The 22770-nt window shown below is 47.1% G+C and overlaps 1 protein-coding gene across 1 annotated transcript in view; it reads right to left on the reverse strand.

Annotated features, from left to right (window-relative positions):
- Positions 1–22770, reverse strand: part of dnah5 (dynein, axonemal, heavy chain 5) — a gene marked incomplete at both ends in the record, with an annotated part of 181417 nt that overhangs the window by 115464 nt on the left and 43183 nt on the right. Inside the window, 11 exon segments of the mRNA XM_080749007.1 lie at positions 713–937; positions 1371–1583; positions 3546–3702; positions 4533–4696; positions 5032–5185; positions 13504–13703; positions 14504–14596; positions 15074–15221; positions 17579–17817; positions 18757–18819; positions 19534–19752. Of these exon segments, the coding sequence (XP_080605133.1) occupies positions 713–937; positions 1371–1583; positions 3546–3702; positions 4533–4696; positions 5032–5185; positions 13504–13703; positions 14504–14596; positions 15074–15221; positions 17579–17817; positions 18757–18819; positions 19534–19752 (1875 nt within the window).

Below are 22770 nucleotides of genomic sequence, written 5' to 3' on the forward strand. Positions count from 1 at the left end.
GAATGAGGAGAAAGGCAGTTGGGGGGAAGGGGGGTAAAAAATAAGTGAAATGAAGGTGAAGTCAAAGATAGAAAAGAAGAAGGGAAGAGAAAGCATAGAGAGGAGAGACAAGGTGACAAGAGAGAGAACATTCAACAAACCATAGTAGAAGATGGAAGTGATTTGAAAAATGTCCTCCACAATTTTTGACTAATGGGTGGGCAATTTATAAAGAAGCACTAAAGGCTTTTAGTGAGAATTCCTGCAAATGTAATATTTAATTTGCAACAAACTCTCCTGAGTGTCAAAGCTGGAAACAGTGATTAACTGCAACATTTGAGGCAAATGTTTCACTACATTGGAAGAGAAGAAATTTAAGCGGAGCGGAGCAGCATTGCCTACACAACCAGCCTCATTCATAAAATGTGTGTGTATTATCAGATTTGATAGATAATAAATAATGGATACACACTGTAAGTTTTGTGTGTTTGGAATCGTGGTAAGGCATTACGATAACATGGCTTCTACTTGGAACTAAATTGTCCTATTCTTTCTATCAGGTTTCTGATTATATTACCATACTATCAGCGCCATGCGGACACTGGCTTTGTCATTGTCATTGTAGGTGCACCGAAAGGCCTTTGGTTGCCTGGACACCGCAGGCAGAAAGCTCCTGTACACACCTAACAAATGTAATCATCCATCTTCCGACTATCTTTCCTGCTCTACTCACCAGGTCATCAAATATGTCCCTCTGGTGGACATGGATGGTGATGAGTGTTTCATACTTGGTCCTCTCCACAGCCCCTAGGTCTCTGGTGGTCATGTCAATCAGTGTATTGAGCAGATCCAGGAACAGCTGGTTGGTCTTGGGCATGATGCGCCGGTCATAGCGTGCGTTGGTCAAAGCCTCCTCAGAGTCCCTTGTCCAGATCATCTGGACGCCCAGCAAGCCCACCTTCAAACAAGGACGAGATCACTTGGAGATTAGACGATCTTATGCCCTTCAGGGAATTGTGAAAATGTAGCAACAAGCTGTTTTATGCATAACTCACAGCATTAAATTACACTTCGGAGGCCCTTTGGATCTAAGCCATTTTGCACAGAGGTTACTTAGATTTAAATACATTGAGTGACTCCAATAGAGAATCATCTTTATTAGCCAAGAAGACAATATCATTATTATATTATTGGCATTATGCAGTAAATACTAATTCCTGCAAAACACCGGCTCGCCATGAAGATGAGACTCAACGCTGACGATAAAAACGGAATCTGACTTTAATTTGATTATTACCATATAATGGATATAGGTAATCAATGTGATCAGTTAAAAAACAAATGTAATTAAAACACAAAACTTTATCTGAATGTGATTATGTTTGACCCACCTGAGCAGGGAAGGAGTCGAGGAATTCGATGAGCTGGAATCCGGGCTCCTGGATGGTAGCAGCAGCCTGTCGGATGACCATGTGCAAAGATTTCTGCGATTCCTTAAGCAGGGCATGGAGCCACACCTCCACGTTGCCCTCTGCTAAAACAGGCCGCTCAAGAGCCACGGTCTCCCCTTCCCGTGATGATATGGCCAGAATACGGTCATATGCCTGAGAAGTGAAAGTAGTTTAATTGTTACCTTTTTGTTGTTATCACAGACTGAAGTGTTAAGGTCCTTACACACAAGGACTGTTTAATTGTTATTTTTAATGTATCATGAGTACACAGAAGAAGAATATTATGTGGTGATAATTGTACTTTTTTGAAACAAGGTAGATTTTTCACCACAAATAAAAGCTTTGAAGTAAGGGAAAATTCTAGTTTGCAAGAAATTTAGCATTCTATTCCTACACAGCGTGCAATAATATTTTGAGTGACACTCTTGCTTAATTTATACTTGTTGTAAGACAGTTTTGCGGTGCAATCTGTTAGCTTATCCATACCGGTATGCTATTTTTGCCATGTGACATTGGTGCACAATAAAGTATAAATCAGGCTTCTGTTTACAGTTTACAGTTTGCAGTTTAGGCATTTGCCAGACGCTTTTAATCCAAAGCGATTTACAACAAGCAGATAATACATCACTATAATAAACAAGATAATATGTCAGAAAATCAACAACAATATAACATTGCATATGAATACCAGTAAGACTCCCTAATCGGGAGATAAGCGCTTATCTCCACAAATAGGCAAAAAAAAAAAGTCTTTCCAAAATCGTCCTGATGGTGGCGCTAGATGGGACAGATGCGTTTTGATTACATGACTGTAGAGATACTGTGCGATTTGCGTGATTTTAGGGCAAAAATTGTAGGAGCAGTGTCCAAAAATGTGTTTAAAAAAATCGGCCTGAAGGTGGCGCTAAATGGGACAGATCCATGTTGATGAGATGAGTGTAGACGTACTGTGTAGCGATTTGCGTGATTTTAGGGCAAAATCTGTAGGAGCAGTGTCCAAAAATGTGTTTGAAAAAATCGGCCTGATGGTGGCGCTATATGGGACAGATCCATGTTGATGACATGAGTGTAGACATACTGTGTAGCGATTTGCGTGATTTTAGGGCAAAAATTGTAGGAGCAGTGTCCAAAAATGTGTTTTAAAAAATCGGCCTGAAGGTGGCGCTATATGGGACAGATCCATGTTGATGAGATTAGTGTAGACATACTGTGTAACGATTTGCGTGATTTTAGGGCAAAAATTGTAGGAGCAGTGTCCAAAAATGTGTTTTAAAAAATCGGCCTGAAGGTGGCGCTATATGGGACAGATCCAAGTTGATGACATGAGTGTAGACATACTGTGTACCGATTTGCGTGATTTTAGGGCAAAAATTGTTGGAGCAGTGTCCAAGAATGTGTTTTGCAAGAATCGGCCTCATCATGGTGGCGCTAGAAGAGGACCATGTGAGAAGTGAGGGGTGGGGTCTCCGTGCCGCCGAAGCGGACGAATAGGTACCGGCCCCGGCTCTCCCGGTCGCTCCTAGCCCGAGTTACGGCATTTTATGTGCGCTGCAGTGGAGGGGGTCCTCCACTGGGGGCGCCACCACTTTTGCATCCGTTCTGGAGCACCAGGTGTCGGTGGTCCCCGGGAATTCCCCGTGTGCAGCCCCGTTGGGGTGGTCATTTGGTCTTTTTTGCACATTTGGTCCTTTTTTACACCTGGGGGTCCCCCAGGTACCTGGGGGTCCCTGGAGCTCCGGGGGTCCTTGGAGGTTGTAGTTTGGCAGGCGAGGAGTTTGTGTGGAAATTTTGGCATGGATCGGGCCAACGGTGGCGGAGATATGAGTAGGGGGAAAGTGTGACGTGTGACGTGTGACGAGTGACGTGACGGAGGGACAGACGGACGGACTGACTGACGGACTGACAGCCGGTGGAGGTTTGGATAGTATAGAAGTAACTGCGACCTACGGTCACAATCAATCTAGAAAAAAACGATATAATCGGTAAAGAAAAAAGCTTCTGTGATTCAAACCATGGTGCCACATGGTTCTTGTCGCGTATTCTCTTATTTCACTATCAGAGAGATAACGAAAAGAGAAAATGTGTGCAGACTCGTATATATCCCAAACAATGTACCTTTTCATGGAAGCGGACACTCTTTATGTTGTCAAAAACATTGAGGAGATGGGCCTGGATGGTGTGGGAGTCAGAGGCCTGGCCTAGGATCTCCAACAGGGCAGGGTCCGAGACGAAGAAGAAACGAGGGAATAGCAGCCGTTTCTTCTCCAAGTATCTGAAAGAAGGAACAGAAGAATGCAACATCTCATCACAGCTGAAAGAGAACATCATACAAGAAATGGTTGGTTTCTTGAATGATGTACAGTAGCTGGAGAATGTAGTAAACCCAGAAATTTAAACAATGTTCCAATGTTTGTTAACCTGACTTTCGCCAGATGGTGGCAGCATTGCTTATGCATTGCTTTACCATCTGGGCTCGCTCCAGCACAGTTGATAACACTCGTAAAGTCCCGGGCCGGACCAATCAGCGGCAGCTATGGGCGGGCTCTGAGCGGCTCTGAGCCAATAGAGTCTGATTGCAGACCACGTGGAAACCCAGGAGGCGGATTCTGGGTGCAACGTCATGCAGACAGGCCAATATAAGTGGTTGGAGTTGGCACGGCCATATCCAATCACCTGCTTTAGAATTTGAAAAAATGGCCCGCCCCTTACATCGGTTGTGCTGGACCGAGCCCAGATGGTAAAGCAGAGCGTTATGCAGGCATACGCAATGCTGCAAACCATCTGGCGAAAGTCAGGTTAAATGTTTGTGGAAATTGCACCAAATGGGAATTTGTATGGCAAAAACCTTCAAAATAAAAGGCAGTAACAGAAGATTCAGAAGATTAAAAGTGTAAAAGAAAAGTATATCCTGTTATTTTAAAATAACAATCATACAAAATTCTATTTGTTTTTCTTTCTGGTCAAGGCGTTCTTAATTTTTATTTGATATGGATTCTTTTTAATGTTTTTATTTTTTGTGCCCCCGTCATCTTGTCACCTTGTTTACGATGGTTTTGGGAGTGATTATTCATGATTTGTTGTAAATGATTCTTTCCCACTCACCCTGTGAGGGATTTCTGACAGATCTCCAGCTGCTCAAGGAGGTGAGGAAGCAGTTGTCCCATGGTCTCGTCTCCCACGCATGACTGCACCACGTTGGGCATCTCATGGGCACGTGTCATGATCTTCACCCAGGACTTGTCAATGTTGGAGAACCGCTTTGCTTCCTAAAGGCAGTTGGGTACATAATACATTAAAAAACCCGATTTCCCATCAAAAGGATAAGATTACGTTCTTAAAGGTGCATTATTTCAGGTTTGGTTAGATACCAAAGAACAATACAATGTGCGTGTGTGTGTGTGTGTGTGTGTGTGTGTGTGTGTGTGTGTGTGTGTGTGTGTGTGTGTGTGTGTGTGTGTGTGTGTGTGTGTGTGTGTGTGTGTGTGTGTGTGTGTGTGTGTGTGTGCGCGCGCGCGCACATAAACCTAATTTGCCCTTGGGATCACAAAATCTATAATAGATAAAAACCCTATCCAATTCAGTCCACTGTAATTGAATCTACCTTAGGCAGCTGTTTGGCGATGTCTCCCCCGACAAACACAGCCTCCAGGTAGATCCACAGGTTCTGCACGGTCATCCAGTTCTCAATGATGTCTGTGGTGTTGGACAGATTCTGCACCCACTTCTGAATCTGGGCCTTAAAAGGAGTGTTGTATCTGCAGAGGTCCAATCAGGAAAAATAAGTTCACTTTCACCAGGCTGACAGCATCACATTACATAAAATGTAGTTTCACACTGTAGCTTTGCAAAAAGGTTGCATTATCTGACTGCAATAATGGCTTGTATTAGCCGTCTTCCCTAAGGGGACATACTGTACTTACTTATAGCACCCGTAACAATCAGGTTAAATTATGTCATTATCTGAGTGAGGTGATAGTTGCTGCAATTTAGTAAACTAATTAACGGTGCCTCTTCCTGTGTCATGTATCAATTCGTCTAATTCTGATCTGTGCCACCACCTATTCCATTGTGTGGTGCATTTTAAGGGCCAAACTGTGTTTTAGCAAGTCTCTTGAAGAGGTAAAGAGGAGAAGTAGAGGTGCTTAGCTAGAATCAAAGATAAGTGTTATTCAAATTTACAGTGTAGGAGGCAATACTAGTTGTCTGCCCCTGTTACAGATGTTGTCCAAAAATCATGCAGATCGGTACACAGTATCTCTATAGCCATTAAACGAAACAGGTATTTCTTACATTGATGCTCCTACATATTATCATGCAAGCACCAGTTAAAGTTACTTTCCATCCCTCATATACTGTGTGCACAGTGCACATCCCATAACCCACACACTGCACATCATTTCGGAGCTCATATCTTTGAACGGGTAAGGGCTAGTATCAAGAATACTTGAGTTGTTTCACTACAGTTAAGCAACATATTAGAAAGGTGAAGTGATGCGTTGTGACCTTGCAATTGACAATTCTTTCTGAAGAGATTTAGTGTAGAGGGAAAAAAGTTGGGGACAAAGTATAGAAAGCCGTTTTTCAAGATATGTTGTTTTGAAGTAAAGTGGACAGACTACTGTAACGGTAGGTTCCGTACGGAACCATTGTTTACTTAGATATGGAAGGATGACCTCCCACTTGGGTAATGACGCCCCCTGGCGATCATTCAGAGAAACTACTTCAGCTCCCGTACTAACGTAGGTAGGAAGGGCCTGTCACTCAAACCGGAGTGACCCGCCTCCAGGCTATAAAAGCCCCCGGAGGCGGAAGTAACATCCTCTTAATACCACTCTCTGCCACATTCAGTGAAACAGAGGGGCATTACGTGGGAGGTCATCCTTCCATATCTAAGTAAACAATGGTTCCGTACGGAACCTACCGTTTACTGTCAATATTCCAGGATGACCTCCCACTTGGGATTCTTAAACTCCCCTCTAAGCCACAACCTACTCTCATACCCCCACACACCCCTCATACGGGTGAGCACAGCCCAAACGGGCGTGACCCATCACCCAGAAGGTCCCAGGCCCACCGGACCTGGGTGTGAAGGCATGAGAAAATAAGGAGAGACCCTGACAGACCGAAGTCCGCCTCATTCAACTAAATGAAAAGGACAAGTCCGCCTTATAAGTAAGACACACTATATAAGGAAAACACAGGGTCCCCCCCAAAATACCCCAGGTGGCTACATGCCCACCTGTGGGAGGGGAAGATCCGACTCCTCTATGACGTAGAGGAGGCAACTGCACCCAGAACCGAATGCGCTAGCGAAGAGGATTCGATATCCAGGTGATAGTAGGCTGCAAAGGTAGAAGGCGAAGACCAATTCGCCGAAACACAAATCTCCTGAACGGAGACTCCCTTTGCCAGTGCCCACGAAGTAGCCACACCTCTAGTGCTATGGGCTTTAAATGCCGCCGGCACTTCCACACCCGCACTAGAGTAAGCCAGCCTAATAGCATCCACAATCCACCTCGAAAGAGTGGGTCTAGACACCGGCTTTCTGACAAGAACATTGCCCATTTCTACAAAGAGCTGAGAAGAAGCTCTAGAACCAGCAGTCCTGTCACAGTAGGCCTTCAATGCCCTGACAGGACAAAGGCAATTCAGCCGCTCATCCTCCGCCGAGACAAACGGAGGAGGATGAAAAGCCAGAAGAACAACAGGCTCCTTAGGGACCACCATGTTCTTAGGAACAAACTTAAGATGAGGCTTGAGCAACACCTTGAGTTCATTGTTCATAAACTGCATGCACTCCGCAGACACCGAGAGAGCTTGCAGGTCACCAACTCTTTTAGCCGTGGCCAAAGCCAGCAAAAGAGCCGTCTTGAAACTCAAAAGTTTCAAAGGCATCCCTACAAGCGGCTCAAAGGGAGCCCGACATAGGCCCCCTAGAACCACCTGCAGATCCCAAACTGGGAACAAAGACCTAGTCACCGGCCTCAAACGTTCAACTCCTTGCATGAACTTGATGACCTCCGGGACTTTAGAAGGTGCCTTGCCCGCCACCCCCAGGTGACAGGCATTAATAGCCGCCAAATACCCCCTAAGGGTAGAAAATGCTAGACCACTTCTCAAGCGGTTCTGCATAAATTCCAGAATTTCCTGGGCTGACGCCACATGAGCCACCACAGGTGGAACACGCGACTCGCACCAGTCCTCAAAGGCATTCCACCTTCCATCATAAGACGCCCTCGTAGAGGGCGCCTTAGCACTCTGAATGGTATCAACCACTTCAGAAGAAAAACCGGCTGCCAGCAGGTTTAACCTTTCACGTGCCAAACCCACAGGTCTAGGACCTGCAGGCCTTGGTGGAAGATCTCCCCCCTGGCCTGACTCAACAGGTCCCTGCACTGAGGCAGCTGCCAACCCGGTTCGCAAAGGAGAGGGGCGATCGCCGATCTCCACGTGCCCTTGTAGGGAGCCACCAGGAGCATCTCCAGACCGAACCTCCTGACTCTCTCCAGAGTGGGTCGGATTAAGTCGAAGGGGGGAAACGCGTACAGTAGACCTCTCGGCCACGTGTGCGCTAAGGCGTCCAACCCCAAGGGAGGACTGCCCTTCACCGCGAAGAACAACGGACACTTCGTATTCTCCGCTGACGCAAACAGGTCCGCCACTGGCTGACCAAACTTGCGAAAAATCTGGCTCACCACCCTGGGGTGGAGAGACCAATCCTCGTAGCGAGGACCTCCCCTGGACAGGAGATCTGCTCCGCTGTTGAGGAGACCTGGGACGTGTGAGGCCCTGATCGACTTGAGGCGCGACAAGCACCAAACCGTCAATTCTCGAGCCAGACGGTCCAGTGGCAACGACGACAGGCCCCCCTGTTTGTTGACATAAAACATGGCCGTCGTATTGTCTGTCCTGACCAGGACGTGACAATGCAAAATCCAAGGCTCGAAATGCTTGAGCGCCAGGAGTATAGCCATCAACTCCAAATAGTTGATGTGACGACCCCTCATCTCCAGAGGCCAAAGTCCCTGCGCTGTGCGCCCCTCGAAAGTGGCTCCCCATCCACTGAGACTGGCGTCTGTCGTGATCGACTTGTGGGAAACCACCTCGCCAATCGAGACTCCGCTGGTGAGGAACCCCTCCACCAGCCACGGAGACAGGGCGATCGCGCAGGAAGGGGAAACCGTAACCTTCTTGTACTTCAAGGAGGGCGGGATCCCGAGGGATAACATCCATCTTTGAAAAGGTCTCATATGAAACCTGCCCAAACGCAACAGATGTACTGCGGAAGCCATCATTCCCGTCAGTACCATGCAACTCCTGTAAGTGACCTCCTGGCCCACTTGAAAGGAGTCGAGACATTCCCGAAACCTGTCCACCCTCTCCTCTGAGAGACGGGCCGACATGTCGGATGAGTCCAGAAGGACCCCAATGAATGTAAGACGACTTGCTGGAGTCAGCATGCTCTTGCCGTGGTTGACTATGAAACCTAAGGCCTTCAGGTGAGCCAAAACCACTTGTGTGTGACGCGCCACTTCGTGGGCGGAGCTCGCTGAAATCATCCAATCGTCGATGTACGTCGCCAACCTGACGCCCTGCCGTCTCAGCGGGGCGATGGCTGCTTCGGTCACTTTCACGAAAACCCTCGGGCTCAGTGACAGACCGAAAGGGAGTACTGTATACTCGTACAGGCGACCCTCGAAGGCGAACCGAAGGAATTTCCTGTGTGGGGGATAAATCTGGACGTGCTGATAAGCATCCTTCAGATCCACTGAACAGTGGAAATCCCCTTGCCTGACCGACCGTAACATGGTGGGTACTGTTAGCATCCTGAAAACGTACTTCTTTAGGTACACGTTTAGTGCCTTTAGGTCCAGGATGGGACGTAGCCCCCCCCCCTTTTTGGGCACCAGGAAATAACGGCTCCAAAATCCCATGCGGGATTGGGTCCTGTCCAGCTCCACTATAGCACCCTTGCTTAGCAATGAGCTGATCTCTTCTCTCAAAAGACTTGCTTTTAAACCACGTGCTCTGGTATGAATAACCCTGCTCGAAAGCGGGGGTATGTCTGCGAACTGTAACCTGTAACCCCTGGTTATCGTTCGAAATACCCAATGGCTCGGGTTGCATAACTTCCACTGGCGCGCACAGCGTGCTAGCGTGTTTTGAGCGAGAGAAACCCCACCACTGTGCTTCCGTGACGGCGGAGCTTTTTGGCGGCCGGACCGGAAGTGGGGAACCTGCGTATCCGTATCCGGAACGACCGGATGCGGAGCGCAAGGGTTCAATAGGCCGCATGGCGGAAACACCTTCTGGTTGTACCGCTTGACTAGCGGAGCTATTTTGCGGCGGGACCGGAAGTGGGGAACCTGCGTATCCGTATCCGGAACACCCGGATGCGGAGCGCAGGGGTTCAATAGGCCGCAAGGTGGGAACACCTTCCGATTGTACCGCTTGACTAGCGGAGCTCTTTTGCGGCCGGACCGGAAGCGGGGAGCTAGCGAATCCGTATCCGGTGAAACCGGAAGCGTTCGGTTTTGGCTCGATAGAGCGACAGGAAGAGCAAAGCGATTCGACTGATAAACAGACTCGCCCACAACTAAAGCATTCTCCCCTGACAGGAGAGGAACTTTTACGTTTAATACCTGCTCTAAGGCCTTTATGCTTGTCCCTTGACCCGGGCTCATAGTAGGCCGACAGAATTTCTGACTCAAGGTTAAATTCATAGCATCGCTCACGCGAGGGAAAATCCACTCGCGCGCATGAGGAACCATATAATTGTTTGACGTTAACATTACTGGTTGTTGATAAAACCTCTGACTGATTAAAGAGTCCTGACGGGACTCCATCATTCTTACAGGAGGCATGCATAAAGGATTCATATTGTCGACGCGAGGGATATCCCACTCGCGCGCTTGAGGAACCACATAATTGTTTGACATTAACATTACTGGTTTCTGATAAAACCTGTGATTGATTATCGAGTCCTGACAGGACTTCATCATTACTACAGGAGGCATGCACGATGGGGTCGTCTGTGCTAGTGCGAGAGAGTTGGACAGAGACAGACTTTGTTCTTTCAACATGTTTATTGCCGACACAGGAGGCATCAAAATTAACATTTTCATTTCCCCGACACGGGGTACCGAAAAACGCCCTCGTTTGGGGGGAGGGGGACCGAGAGACACCTCGGACCCCCGCCCCAGCACAATTCCCCTCTTCAGAGTGTCATTTGCGCTGTCCCCTACCGCGGCCACCGCGGTATGAAGACTGCTGCCTGCCATCCTTGGACGGGCGGCGCGGCTGAGCGCGCTCGGGAACCACAGCCTTGGTGCGGGGCCTGTCAGGCGCCCTGGCTGCAGAGGCTCCCCTGGAGGAAGACGAGTGCTTCTTAAAAGAAGCAGAGCGGCCCCTTTCCTTGGCGCGGGAGGAGCGGGACGTCCTCCTAGCTTGCTGCGGTTCATCCTGTGGCACTGTGGTGGACTCGACGATGTCCTTAGCCGCCTTGAAGAAGGTAACTCTACCCTGCAGCAGCTCCAAGCCCCCACCCATGAGGGTGGTGGGACTGTTCTCCATATTTATGAGAGACTTGTACATCTCCCCGCGAGGACCTAGAGGCTTCTCGCCCACGTCCCTCTTAGGCTCGAGGTCGACATAGTCGAGCCAGCGGGCTCTCTCAGACTGGAGGTTGTAGTCCATGGACCTGCCCATCCACTTAACCGCATGCCAATTGACCTTCAGCATGATGTCAAATAGAGTGTTCAGTTCAGCTGTGTGCTCCCCCGTGGGCAGACCTTTGACCAGGTCCTTGGTGGAAGCGAGCAAGAGCTGGATCAGATTTAGGTCCTTAGCGGCCAGAGCAGCGGACCGGTAGGCGTTACGAGCCCTGTCCGACTGCAGCTTGTCCTCCAGGACAGTGAACCCCGGCGGGTTGGTGCCGACGGGGCCAACAAACGGCCCGTTTTTAGCCGTGCCTACATCTTTGTACTGGGGTCTGACGGAACTCAGAAAAGATTGTGCCAACAGGTGGTCCAGGTTAGGGCAGGTGGACATGCCTGCCTCCGCACCGCCCACCAAATCCAGCACAGAGAAAGGCAGCTTCCTGGGGTCTTTATGTGTCTTCCATGAGGAATGGAGGGCCTTGGTGAAACCTTTCACCAGCGGCAGCCTGGAGAGGACATACGGGGCGGGAACCGAAGGCTCCTGCCCGGGCATTTCATCATCATCCTCTGCCTCTTCAGAGGGGAGAGGAGGTGGCAACTCCTCTCCAACTCTGGCCAGAGCTCTCATGTAGACTGTGAGATGATCCAGCATTTCTGCTGCAGAATCGACGTCCTCTGCTCCCGCTTCACTCGCTTGACTGGCGGGTGGAGGGGCAGTGGTGCCTGAGGAGGCCTGGGAGCTCCCTGCGGCGTCCAGTTGACGTGCTGGAGCCGCAGGGGCATTACCTTTCACAGTGACCGTGAGTCGAGAACCCTCGTCCTCGACGGAGTCCTCCTCCTCCTCGGCCGTGTATCCAGAGTATTCAGAACCAGAACCCTCGCTCTGACCGGAGCTCAGGTCCGACTCTCGCCTGAAGGTCTGGACTGTTTTGGTGATGCTCACGTCGAGGGGGACGTCCCCGACGGTCACATCCAAGCGTTTCTTTTTGGGCACCGCGCCCGAAGGGGAAAAGGCTACCGGAGATTTCGTCTGGGTGTTAGCCTTCTTGGTCGCCTTCTTAGCGGCGACTTCACCAGACCCGCCAGCTCCAGTGACAGTGGAGCTAGCTGCGGTCGGTTGCGCGGCAGGCGGTGTCTCATGTAGCACGGCGCCATCTTGACTTGGAAAGGCGCGCTGGTTGTCAAGCGGATCTCCGGAAGGCAGCGCCGCACCTTGACCAACGGTGCGGGCCGCCTGGGGAAGGAAAGACTGGGCTGTGGGGTTGAGAGCAGTGGACCCACCTGGTGGAGCGCAGGCCCCGAGGCCTGCCCTGGCTAGGAAGAACCGGTGTATCAGTACATCGTGGTCGTAGGCCACGCAGCAGTCACAGAAAGGTCCTGCTCTCCCCTGAGGACTCAGTGCAGAAAAGGCGTGTGCAACGCCCATGCAGCCGACACAGAGATGGTGAAGATCCTGTCCGTCGATGAGTCCTGGACAGCCTGGACATTGCCTCGGCAGGAAGGCCAGAGGATCCATGGCGAAGCACTGTAGATAGAGTTAACCAGAAGCAGACGAGCTAACAAGCTAACGGCTAAGGCTAGGCCACGCTTGATTCGGGCAGGGCCTGAACAAGCGGTGAGCAGTGTAGCTAACGTTAACAATAGCAGACGAGCTAACAAGCTAACGGCTAATGCTATGCCACGCTTGCTTCGGCGGAGGCCTGAACAAGCAGTAATAATCCTTTGTTATAAAAGGAAATAACCGTCGATTTAGGACGGAACAAGAATAAGTATTCTTAAGTACGGGTTAATTCAACACTCGCCAGTGGGCGACTCCTAATGCCACCGCTTTAGGCTAATGCGCGAAGAATAATAATACAAAGGCTGAGTTTCAACTTATCTGAATGTGATATCGCAGAGAGTGAAAAGAGGATGTTACTTCCGCCTCCGGGGGCTTTTATAGCCTGGAGGCGGGTCACTCCGGTTTGAGTGACAGGCCCTTCCTACCTACGTTAGTACGGGAGCTGAAGTAGTTTCTCTGAATGATCGCCAGGGGGCGTCATTACCCAAGTGGGAGGTCATCCTGGAATATTGACAGTAAACTGACATTCTTAAAATATCATAACTGTCGGGCAGAAACCTTGTATCTCCAAGTTTCAAATGTGTACGTTTTTTCATAAAGTGAAAGCCTGCTTTATCATACAAGACTAGTGAAAATAGCAGATCTACAAGCACTTGTAGATCGGCTATTTTCACTATTATTATTTTTTTTAAATCATACAACATACAAGGTTTCCACCCGACAACAACGATATACCAATCCACTCTGGTCTTTCACTGTAACACAAAGCCCGAGGCATCTCAACCTAATAAAGCTGTTCCCAGTGACCTTTATGATTAAATTATACTCCGTCCTACGACATTGTTCATGTTACCTGTTGCTCATAAGTGAGCCTAGCATCATCAGGCTGTCTTCCATGCTGGTAATGATCTCTGACGTGCTGTCGCCTCTCAGGAGCAGCTCTCCGCGGTTCTTGAAGACAGCAAAGGTGAAAGTCTTGTTGTCCCACTCGGCAATGACCTGCTTCAGCTTCTGTTCAATGTCCCGCTCCTTCACCGCACTGATGCAAATGTCCTGCAGAAGAAACCCAAAGATTCGTCAAAATGTCAGCAACAGGACAGACAGCAAACACACATATTAATCAACTATAAAGTCACTCTGCTTACATAACCATGTAAGTGGTAATTTGGGGCACTAATTGCAAGTCACTGGGGCATTACAAAACCCATTTCATTTTAACATACAGTATATTGTATTATGTCTACTTCACCTCAACCTTATATGTGGATATATATCGCTAGTAATCCCACTAAAAACTTCTAAAGCTGCTTATACTGAAATAGGAGCAAGGTCCTTGTGATTCACTCACCTCACCATAAAGATGTCTGTTGGATTTAAACAGCATAATATAAACTTGCCACATCACTATATAGTTGATTTAAAAGCCTGAATGAAAGAGTCCACAAGGATTCAATCACATAGGTAGGCCTGATGTATCTAACTGATGCCAAAAGCTCCACCTTGCTGAAAGACTGAAAGGTTGACATAAAAAAGAACATTTGTGACTTTACGGGCACGCACTTAAAATTGATCGCTTTTGTCAACAGTCACCTTTCCAGATTATTCTCGCTTGTGGAATGCTTTCACTACTGTAAGCATGGAAATACTTTGTTTTGTTTTTAGTTTTGAGTCAAATTATTAATTTTATTGAGTAGCCGTGTAATAAGCAGGATAACTTCTGTCTCAGTTGTCGTTATCAAGGAATAAAAATCCCTTCAGGCTGATAACCCCATCCCTTACATAGAATCCATGAAGAACGAATTATAAATAATGAATAAAAAAGCAGTAGTTGTGTAAGACCTTTCCACACTTACCTCAATCTCCTCTTTGTACCTTAGAAGCGGAGCCTCCATGATGTTACGCAGTTTGAATGCATCAGTCTCCACCTCAAAACTATGCCCAGTCACCTGGCCCAACGAACACGTATTTTAATAACAAAGTTCCAAATGAGGCTGTTACACAGCAGTCATTGAATAAATTGCATGTACAGAATAGCACATGAAAACTTTACATTGGCTCTGTCTAGGGATGGGACGATAATCACTATTATCGTTTATCGTGATAAAAGAACACTCACGATAATCGTATGGTGGAGATTTAATGTATCGTGAAATCGTCCTCCGTCATGCACTCACTAGGATCAATTCACCTTTTATTTGCCAAGCTGCATATCCGATACCACTTAAACCCTCGGTAAAACAGACCTGTAATTAACATACTTGATACAGTCAGTTCCGCCCCAGGATAATGGATGTTGGGGATATTTTGGGATAATATCGTAAATCGCAATTTTGGTCACAATAATCGTGACATGAAGTTTTCATATCATTCCCATCCCTAGCTCTGTCACATCAGTGAATGTCTACAGTATTTGTGGTGGTCACCTCAGTGATCCTCCTCCAGTGACGAGTCATCATGGCCTTGTTGGTCATCAGCTCCAGTAAGGGGCAGCACTCACTGAAATCATCAATGGTTTTCTTCAGGTCTAGAAAGGCCTGCCACTCTTTCAGGGCACGGGGCAGCTTACGACACCTGTAATTATGAGCAGGTAGAAGAGGCTTTAAAACTTTCCATTTACAATTAGTTCACACAAAGAAGAGCTGTGTGTGTGTGTGTGTGTGTGTGTGTGTGTGTGTGTGTGTGTGTGTGTGTGTGTGTGTGTGTGTGTGTGTGTGTGTGTGTGTGTGTGTGTGTGTGTGTGTGTGCGTGTGCGTGTGATAAATAAATGAGTTATGTGCCTAGCAGCACATGCGTCCAATGGGACGTTATTTAATTAGGCAGATATCATATTAGCTTAACAGACTTCTTCAACTTTGGCTCTCTTTATGCTGATAAGAAGGCAGAGCAAAAGGTAACAGAAAGGTTAACCACACACTAGCTCACAATGGCAAGATTACTTTCTTCCTTAGACTGGAATATCTCTTTTCTTCTTTTTTCTGTCAGACTTCATTACCTTCTTCCAATTTCCAGTGTGATAGGCACAAAGCACAGGCCACATTAAAGGACAGAGCCCGCAGATAAAGACGATGGGTACAGAGAGATTGAAATCCTTCAGAGCATTCATGCAACTCAATGAAACACATTACACTATAGCTAGAGGGGCAGGCCCAGACATCAGGCTATGACGTAAAGTGATATTGAGGTGAAAAGCGACTACACAGCAAAAGTGCTTCTTCTCTACACAGAAACACTTTCTTCTTCTTCTTCTGCTCTGCTTCCTTTGTTCCTATATTATATTGTTTAATATGAAATGCTGGCCACATGATGGTGTGATATATGGTATGATGTTGTGTGAACACACTAGAATGTCCTAAGCTCAGTTTGTTTGATGAAACATGGAAAAACGTTGGCGGCAGAGGCTCAGGGGTAGAGAAACCGCCATTAGAACACAGAGGGTTCCCGAAGGGTTCCCAGTTCAATCCTGGGCTCCACCAGAGTAAAGGAGGATTCACACACTGCGGTCGCGGCTGCGTACTCGAGACTACTTGGCAGTTGTTTGATATGTTTGTGTGAAGGCTGCGTACAGTGAAACACCGTACCCGAAGGTAGTCTGGAGTCCGCATGATGCGTCCTCGAGAACGGTGCGCTGCAATGTGAAGCTATCATTCCAGAAACAAGGAAGTGGTGACACTTCTGCTAGGATAAAAATAATAAGGATTGGTCCGCGACGTCACTATTAAAGGAGTAGTTCCCCCCCAAAATGACTTTTTCCCTATTGATTAATCATGCCATGGAGACTTGAGTTCAATAATATTTTTTGTTTTTTGTCGCATTCCTAAGACAATAATTTGATTACAATAAACGTACCCCCATTGAGTCCGGATGGAGACCCTAATGCATTTGGGTCCCCATCCGGAATTAATGGGGGTAAATGTACAATAATCACATTTTTGTCAATGGAATGCAACAAATACAAAAAATATTATGAACTCAAGTCTCCATGGCGTGAGTAATCAATAGAAAAAAGGTAATTTTGGGGGTAACCCATTCAGGCCGGGAACACATTTTGCTGTTTGGGAGGGGCTTACAGTACATGGCTAATTTCTGATTTAGCCCTATTCTATAGGTTAGGCCTAAATGGGTTAAGATACCAAGGATGCACCAGTGACGTTACTGTTATACGATGATTAGAGACGACGTTACATTGTGATGTTTCAAAGACAGTCAGCACACACTGCTTTGGTTGTGTATTGTTGTTCTGTTATTTTACAACTCAAGATAACGTCAGGAACACAGTAAAACTTGAATATTCACTCTAAATTCTGACAATACTCTTCTTATATCTCCCAAAGCCCCATAGTCAACAACGCCCCCGGGAGGCACACAAATACAATTACAGCTGAATGAAGTGTACTCTAGGGAGTCCAGGCAAATGTGAATGCTGGTCAGTGGGGACCAGGCAACTGTTTTCAGGAACAGTTCAAATCAATCAGACCTCAGTGTGAATCCGCCTTTAGTGTCGAAGAGTCCTTGAGCAAGACTCTGAACCCTCCGCCATCGGTGTATGAATGTGTGTGTGTGAATGGGTGAATGTAATGCACAATCTCTGTAAAACGCCTTGAATAAAGGCACTATATGAATGCACCATTTACCATTTACCAGATTAATGTTTCGTTGTTCACCTCAGTTCTCTTCACCTCACTCAGCTGATGGATTGGTTTTACATATATCACAATGCATTATTGAAACAATTACTACAGATGTTTTGTTGTGATAATTACAGACCAGTATGTTCTCTATATTAACAACTCAAACACTATATATATACTGTACTTTGTACTTTGTTGATGGGAGTCTCTATCAGCTATTGAATGCCCAGAATAGGGACAACCGGGTTTAGGGTTAGGTGGTAATTCTGTCTCATGTGTAAAATACACTTCTTTTCTCACCTAGTCTGGAAATCCTGAAGCTCAGTGTTGACCTTTTCAATCTGGATGTCAACCCACAGAATGTCATAGTAACCATTGACCGTCTCGATGACATTGTTGTACAGGCCGTACAACTTCTGTAACAGGGTCAACTGCTTCCTGATTTCTAACAGCTGTGGATGCTGGGTAACAGAAAGTCCAAACAGCTCTTCACCACCTGTGTAGGTGATGTACTTCCTGAACAAGTTGTCAAAGCGATTCTGAAATGGAGTAGGGTTAAGACTGAATATCAATATAATCATATGACATGACATCACACTTACACACATATTACAAACACTGCATTTTGTCTTTGTCAGAGTACCCATTGTACCCGTCTGTCTGTGTCTCATTTGTGCCCATATGTGGAGATCTCTGTCCCTGACAGTCCATGTCCCTTTCATACCCATATATGGAGATCCCTGATGTTATCAGTATATGCCTACTGTATATGGATACATCAGTCGGATCGACAGTTCTGGACAATCGCTTATCCGAAGACTTGACAGCAGGCACTGCAATCCCTTGAGTCCTTGCCGATGCGTGCGCCAAGTTTAGAGTGCATATAGTAAGCACATATGCACCTGACCATATATGGGCATAGTGGTCGGATCTGTGGCTCTGGACAACTGGATATCCATATAGCCTATATATGGCCGTATCGAGTTTGTTTATGGTTATGTCTGAGTCATAGTGACGTGCCGTGGTACGAAGTATAAAATAATGCTAACAGTAATTGCTTATTGCTTAATCAGACAAATCAATTTAGTAGATTATAAAAAATATATTAGAATTTGTCCGCTTTGGGGCGTCCGGTGGCCTACTGGTCAAGGCGCATACCACATGGGCACCGCCACATAGGCATGGTTGCTGCGGCGTCGCCGGTTCGATTCCCGACCCGGATGACCTTTGCCGCATGTCATTCCCCATCTCTCTCCCCATTTCCTGTCAGTCTACTGTCCTATCAATAAAGGCAAAAGCCCAAAAACAAATCTTTAAAAAAAAAAAAAGAATTTGTCCGCTTTGATTTATTGATAACATTATTTTAAGAAATTACCACCTCCCCCTCGATTATTCGATTAATTGAAAAGGTAATCGATAGAATAAGAAAATAATGGATGGTTGCAGCTCCATACTAGATACAGTAGTTATCCACATACCTGAAACATGATGAGCCTATCGCTGGCATCTTGAGGAGCAAGCCCAACAACCATGGGGCCATCCTAGATGAGAGAAAGTAGGCAATGTCTGCAGTTAAAAACTAGACCCTTAATAAGGCCATATTAAGTATGCAGTATGCACTGTAATTAAAATGAAATGCCTGCGAGGGGAATTAGTATGCTATTTGTGGTGGGTGTGCATGTGCAAAAGACTGCAATCTCACAGCTTTAGGCTGCTGTTTTAGGATATGTGCAAAGGTTAGTGGTAAGATTATTTCAGTAGGTCAGAATGTACAAAAAGGAAAACATTTAACACAGTATTGCTCAGTTATGTGTAGCTGCCAAATCTGGAGAAGACTCTGCTCAGACTCAGCCATATCTGCTACATTATTTTAATATAGTGATACATTGCTGTAGGGAAATACTCGTGTGAATTTTGTGTCAAATCACTGATGATACCATCAACCTAAAAGGGAGGATAGTGTCATTACGACGTTCGATAGTTAGACGACACATCCGTCCGACGCTGGTGAATGCTAACCTGGTGAAATGCTAACCTGCCGACGCTGGTGAATGCCAACCTGTTGAATGCTACTATGCCTAAACCTAACCCTAACTCTTACCCTAACCTCAGTAAAACTATGCCTAAACCTAACCCTAAAACCAAACCCTAACTGTTAGTCGGACGTCGAAATATTGAGATTTCACCAACCTAAAATATGCCAGTATTTATGCCCTTTCCTAATTAGCATTTTAATGCATGACTTGTTCTTCCACCTTATCATACTCCTGGTAGAAGTTCTGGCAGTCTTCCACAAAGGTCTCCACATTGCTGATCAGCTCTCCTCTGAAGTTGGGCTGCAGAGCCACCAGCTCATTCTGCACCTCTGTCCCCCTGGACATCAGCTTCTCCCAGGTGTAACGCAGCGTATCCACCTTCTCTGCCTCTTCCTTCACCACTGACAGCTCATATTTATGGAGCATAGCATAGGACTCCTGAGAGGGAGATGGGATGGGAAATTAATTTTGAGGTAAGTAGGCATACTGTAACAGGCTTCATCATTTAGGTCTACAGAGCGCATGGAAACGCTGGAAAAACACATTCATCAAATCTTCATTGATCAAAGACAAATGTTATTTCTGCATGCTTCTTGCACTGCTGCATCATGGCCATTATCAATGTTTCCATGTGGCGTCAGGCTTCATATTATTTACTGACTGCACCTGTGATTTAGAGGGACAGCGAGTGCATTTTCCGGCAGCGGCAGCTGCCGCGACGTCGTCGGACTTGCCGACAACAGCCGCGGCAATGATTCCTATGCCGTGGCAATTATACCTAATCCGTGGCAACGCCGGACAGACCGACAATCGAGCTGCGTCAGCCGCTGTTGCCGAGCCTATCCTCCCCCCCCCCCACCCCCACCCACACACACACACACACACACACACACACACACACACACACACGCAGGCACGCACGCACGCACACTCCCCCCCCCCCCCCCCCCCCACACACACACACACGCAGGCACGCATGCACGCACACGCACGCACCATGATCAGCTAGTGGACCAACGTGCTCATATAGTCAATTATGTATAAATTAATGAATGAAGTAGACTGGTGGTCGCTTGCTGACCTTCCGGATCTGCTGGTGGACCACCGGGCCCGCCGGGCGTCACCGGCAGCCGCCGCCGTCACCTGCCGGCCTCACCGGCAGCCGCCGTAGCCGCCGCCGCTAGCCGCCGTCACCGGGCCTCACCGGCAGCCGCCGCTAGCCGCCGTCACCTGCCGGGCTTCACCGGCAGCCGCCGCTAGCCGCCGTCACCTGCCGGGCTTTCACCGGCAGCCGCCGCTAGCCGCCGTCACCTGCCGTCACCTGCCGGGCTTGCACCGGCAGCCGCCGCTAGCCGCCGTCACCTGCCGCGCCTACTGTGTGTGTCCCTCCCTCCACCTCGCCTCTCCACTTCTATCTATCCATTTTACGCACAGCTGTTTTGCGCTGCACGCATCTATCCCGAAACACACACACACACACACACACACACACACACACACACACACACACACACACACACACACACACACACACACACACACACACACACACACACACACACACCGCCCGGGAACGACCCACGGAGCGAGCAACGAACACCCACCCGTCCGTCTCGCCGCCGCCAGAGATGGATCTGTCTGTCTGATCCCCCCCCCCCCCCCCCCCCCAGATTGTCCATAGTTTAATAGTCTGTTATTTGTATTTCTTTCGCCTGGCCTGGCCGTTTAATTATCCATTTCTACCTTAATTCTCATATCAGCCATATTCCATTTTACGCACATTTTACCGACCTCCTCACCCCGAATATAAATATAACCTTCATTTTTCTTTGCAGCTAAATTAACTAAAGGTTCTCCTTAATCGAATTCATCATAGATATGTTTATTTTTCAACACATGTTCTTCATTATTATTATTTAGGCATATGGTTTCTCTGCGCTTGTCATGCGTAAATCTTTGGATTCATTCTGTGACCAGCATTCTGCTTATGTACTATGCGGATTTTATCGATAACAGGTTGGGTTATTCACCACCTCGGCGTCAGGTTAACCAAATTAACCAAAGCCAAAGCCATTTCCGAACATAATGCCTTAATGACCCAGTTAACCTATAAGATATTAATAATAATACCAGTAAGACTCCCTGTCAGGTAGCAGCGTGATGTAATAGCTTGCAGTATGATGCCCTCATCATTAAAGACAGTATATGCAAAATCCCTGTAATGCTCCAAGAAAGAAAAAGGACATGCGTTTCTATAATACTGACCAGCAGCCAGCAAGCCAGCCATGAGTGTGTGTGTGTGTGTGTGTGTGTGTGTGTGTGTGTGTGTGTGTGTGTGTGTGTGTGTGTGTGTGTGTGTGTGTGTGTGTGTGTGTGTGTGTGTGTGTGTGTGTGTGTGTGCGCGCGCGCATGTCGTGCAGCCTATATGTTTTGGCCGACGATTTTGACCCCATCCCCCGCAGTGTTTTCCACAGTCAGTGAGAGAGTGTAAAATGAATCCAAACGTCCCCCCCTTACGGGTGCATTTGGTTTCGTTTTAGGCCTACCCGCACAAGAATTAAAATGTCCATAAGGGTCCATTATAGGTTGTCTACTCATTTACCTGGGGACCACCTGGAAGTTCCAGGCGATCGCCTGACCTTACCAAAACACTGACATATGTCTGCTGGGTAGTTGGGACATGATGCTGCTCTGTTGCGACTGGATCTATCTATCTATCTATCTATCTATCTATCTATCTATCTATCTATCTATCTATCTATCTAGCTATCTAGCTATCTATCTCCACTAAATTCTCAATTAATTAAAGTCCTGCATTTTTAAGTGATGCTCTGCTCATTTAATATGTAAAATAAAAGAGGAAACTCTATTGTCATGTTGTGAATCTCTGCTCATTTATTCACATTTATATTATAATTTCAAAGCGTACAATGCTCGCATCTATCTGTATTTCAGTTATTACATAACTTCCTTTATTTTTATTTTTATTTTTTTAGCGGCCCACGGCGCCTCCGCGGGTTTTTTATGTGTAATAAGACATGCAATAGCTTACTAGCTCTATAGGACCAGGTGATAGGCCTACAGTTAATAACATAAAGTGAATATGAAGTGTAGGCTATGTCTGACTATGCTATCACCATTGACAGCTCAGGTTGGACAGCTGCAAGGACTGAGTCCCAGCTGGGCGTTCAAACAAACAATTAGGTTACAAAAACCTATAATGGCCCAATTTTGACTTCAAAGGAGTGCATGACACTGCAGACAATTAAGTGGCCAATTTGGCCTCTCTTTCTCTCTCTCTCTCTCTTATGAGCATGCTGGTCCACTGCTGATCATGGTGCGTGCGCACGCGTGCCTGCCTGCGTGCGTGTGCATGTGCGTGTGTTCGCTCCTTCTGGGGAGAGAGAGAGAGAGAGAGAGAGAGAGAGAGAGAGAGAGAGAGAGAGAGAGAGAGAG

The sequence above is a fragment of the Nannobrachium achirus genome, assembly GCF_963921795.1.
Source record: "Nannobrachium achirus genome assembly, chromosome: 2".
In the NCBI taxonomy this organism is placed as follows: Eukaryota; Metazoa; Chordata; class Actinopteri; order Myctophiformes; family Myctophidae; genus Nannobrachium; species Nannobrachium achirus.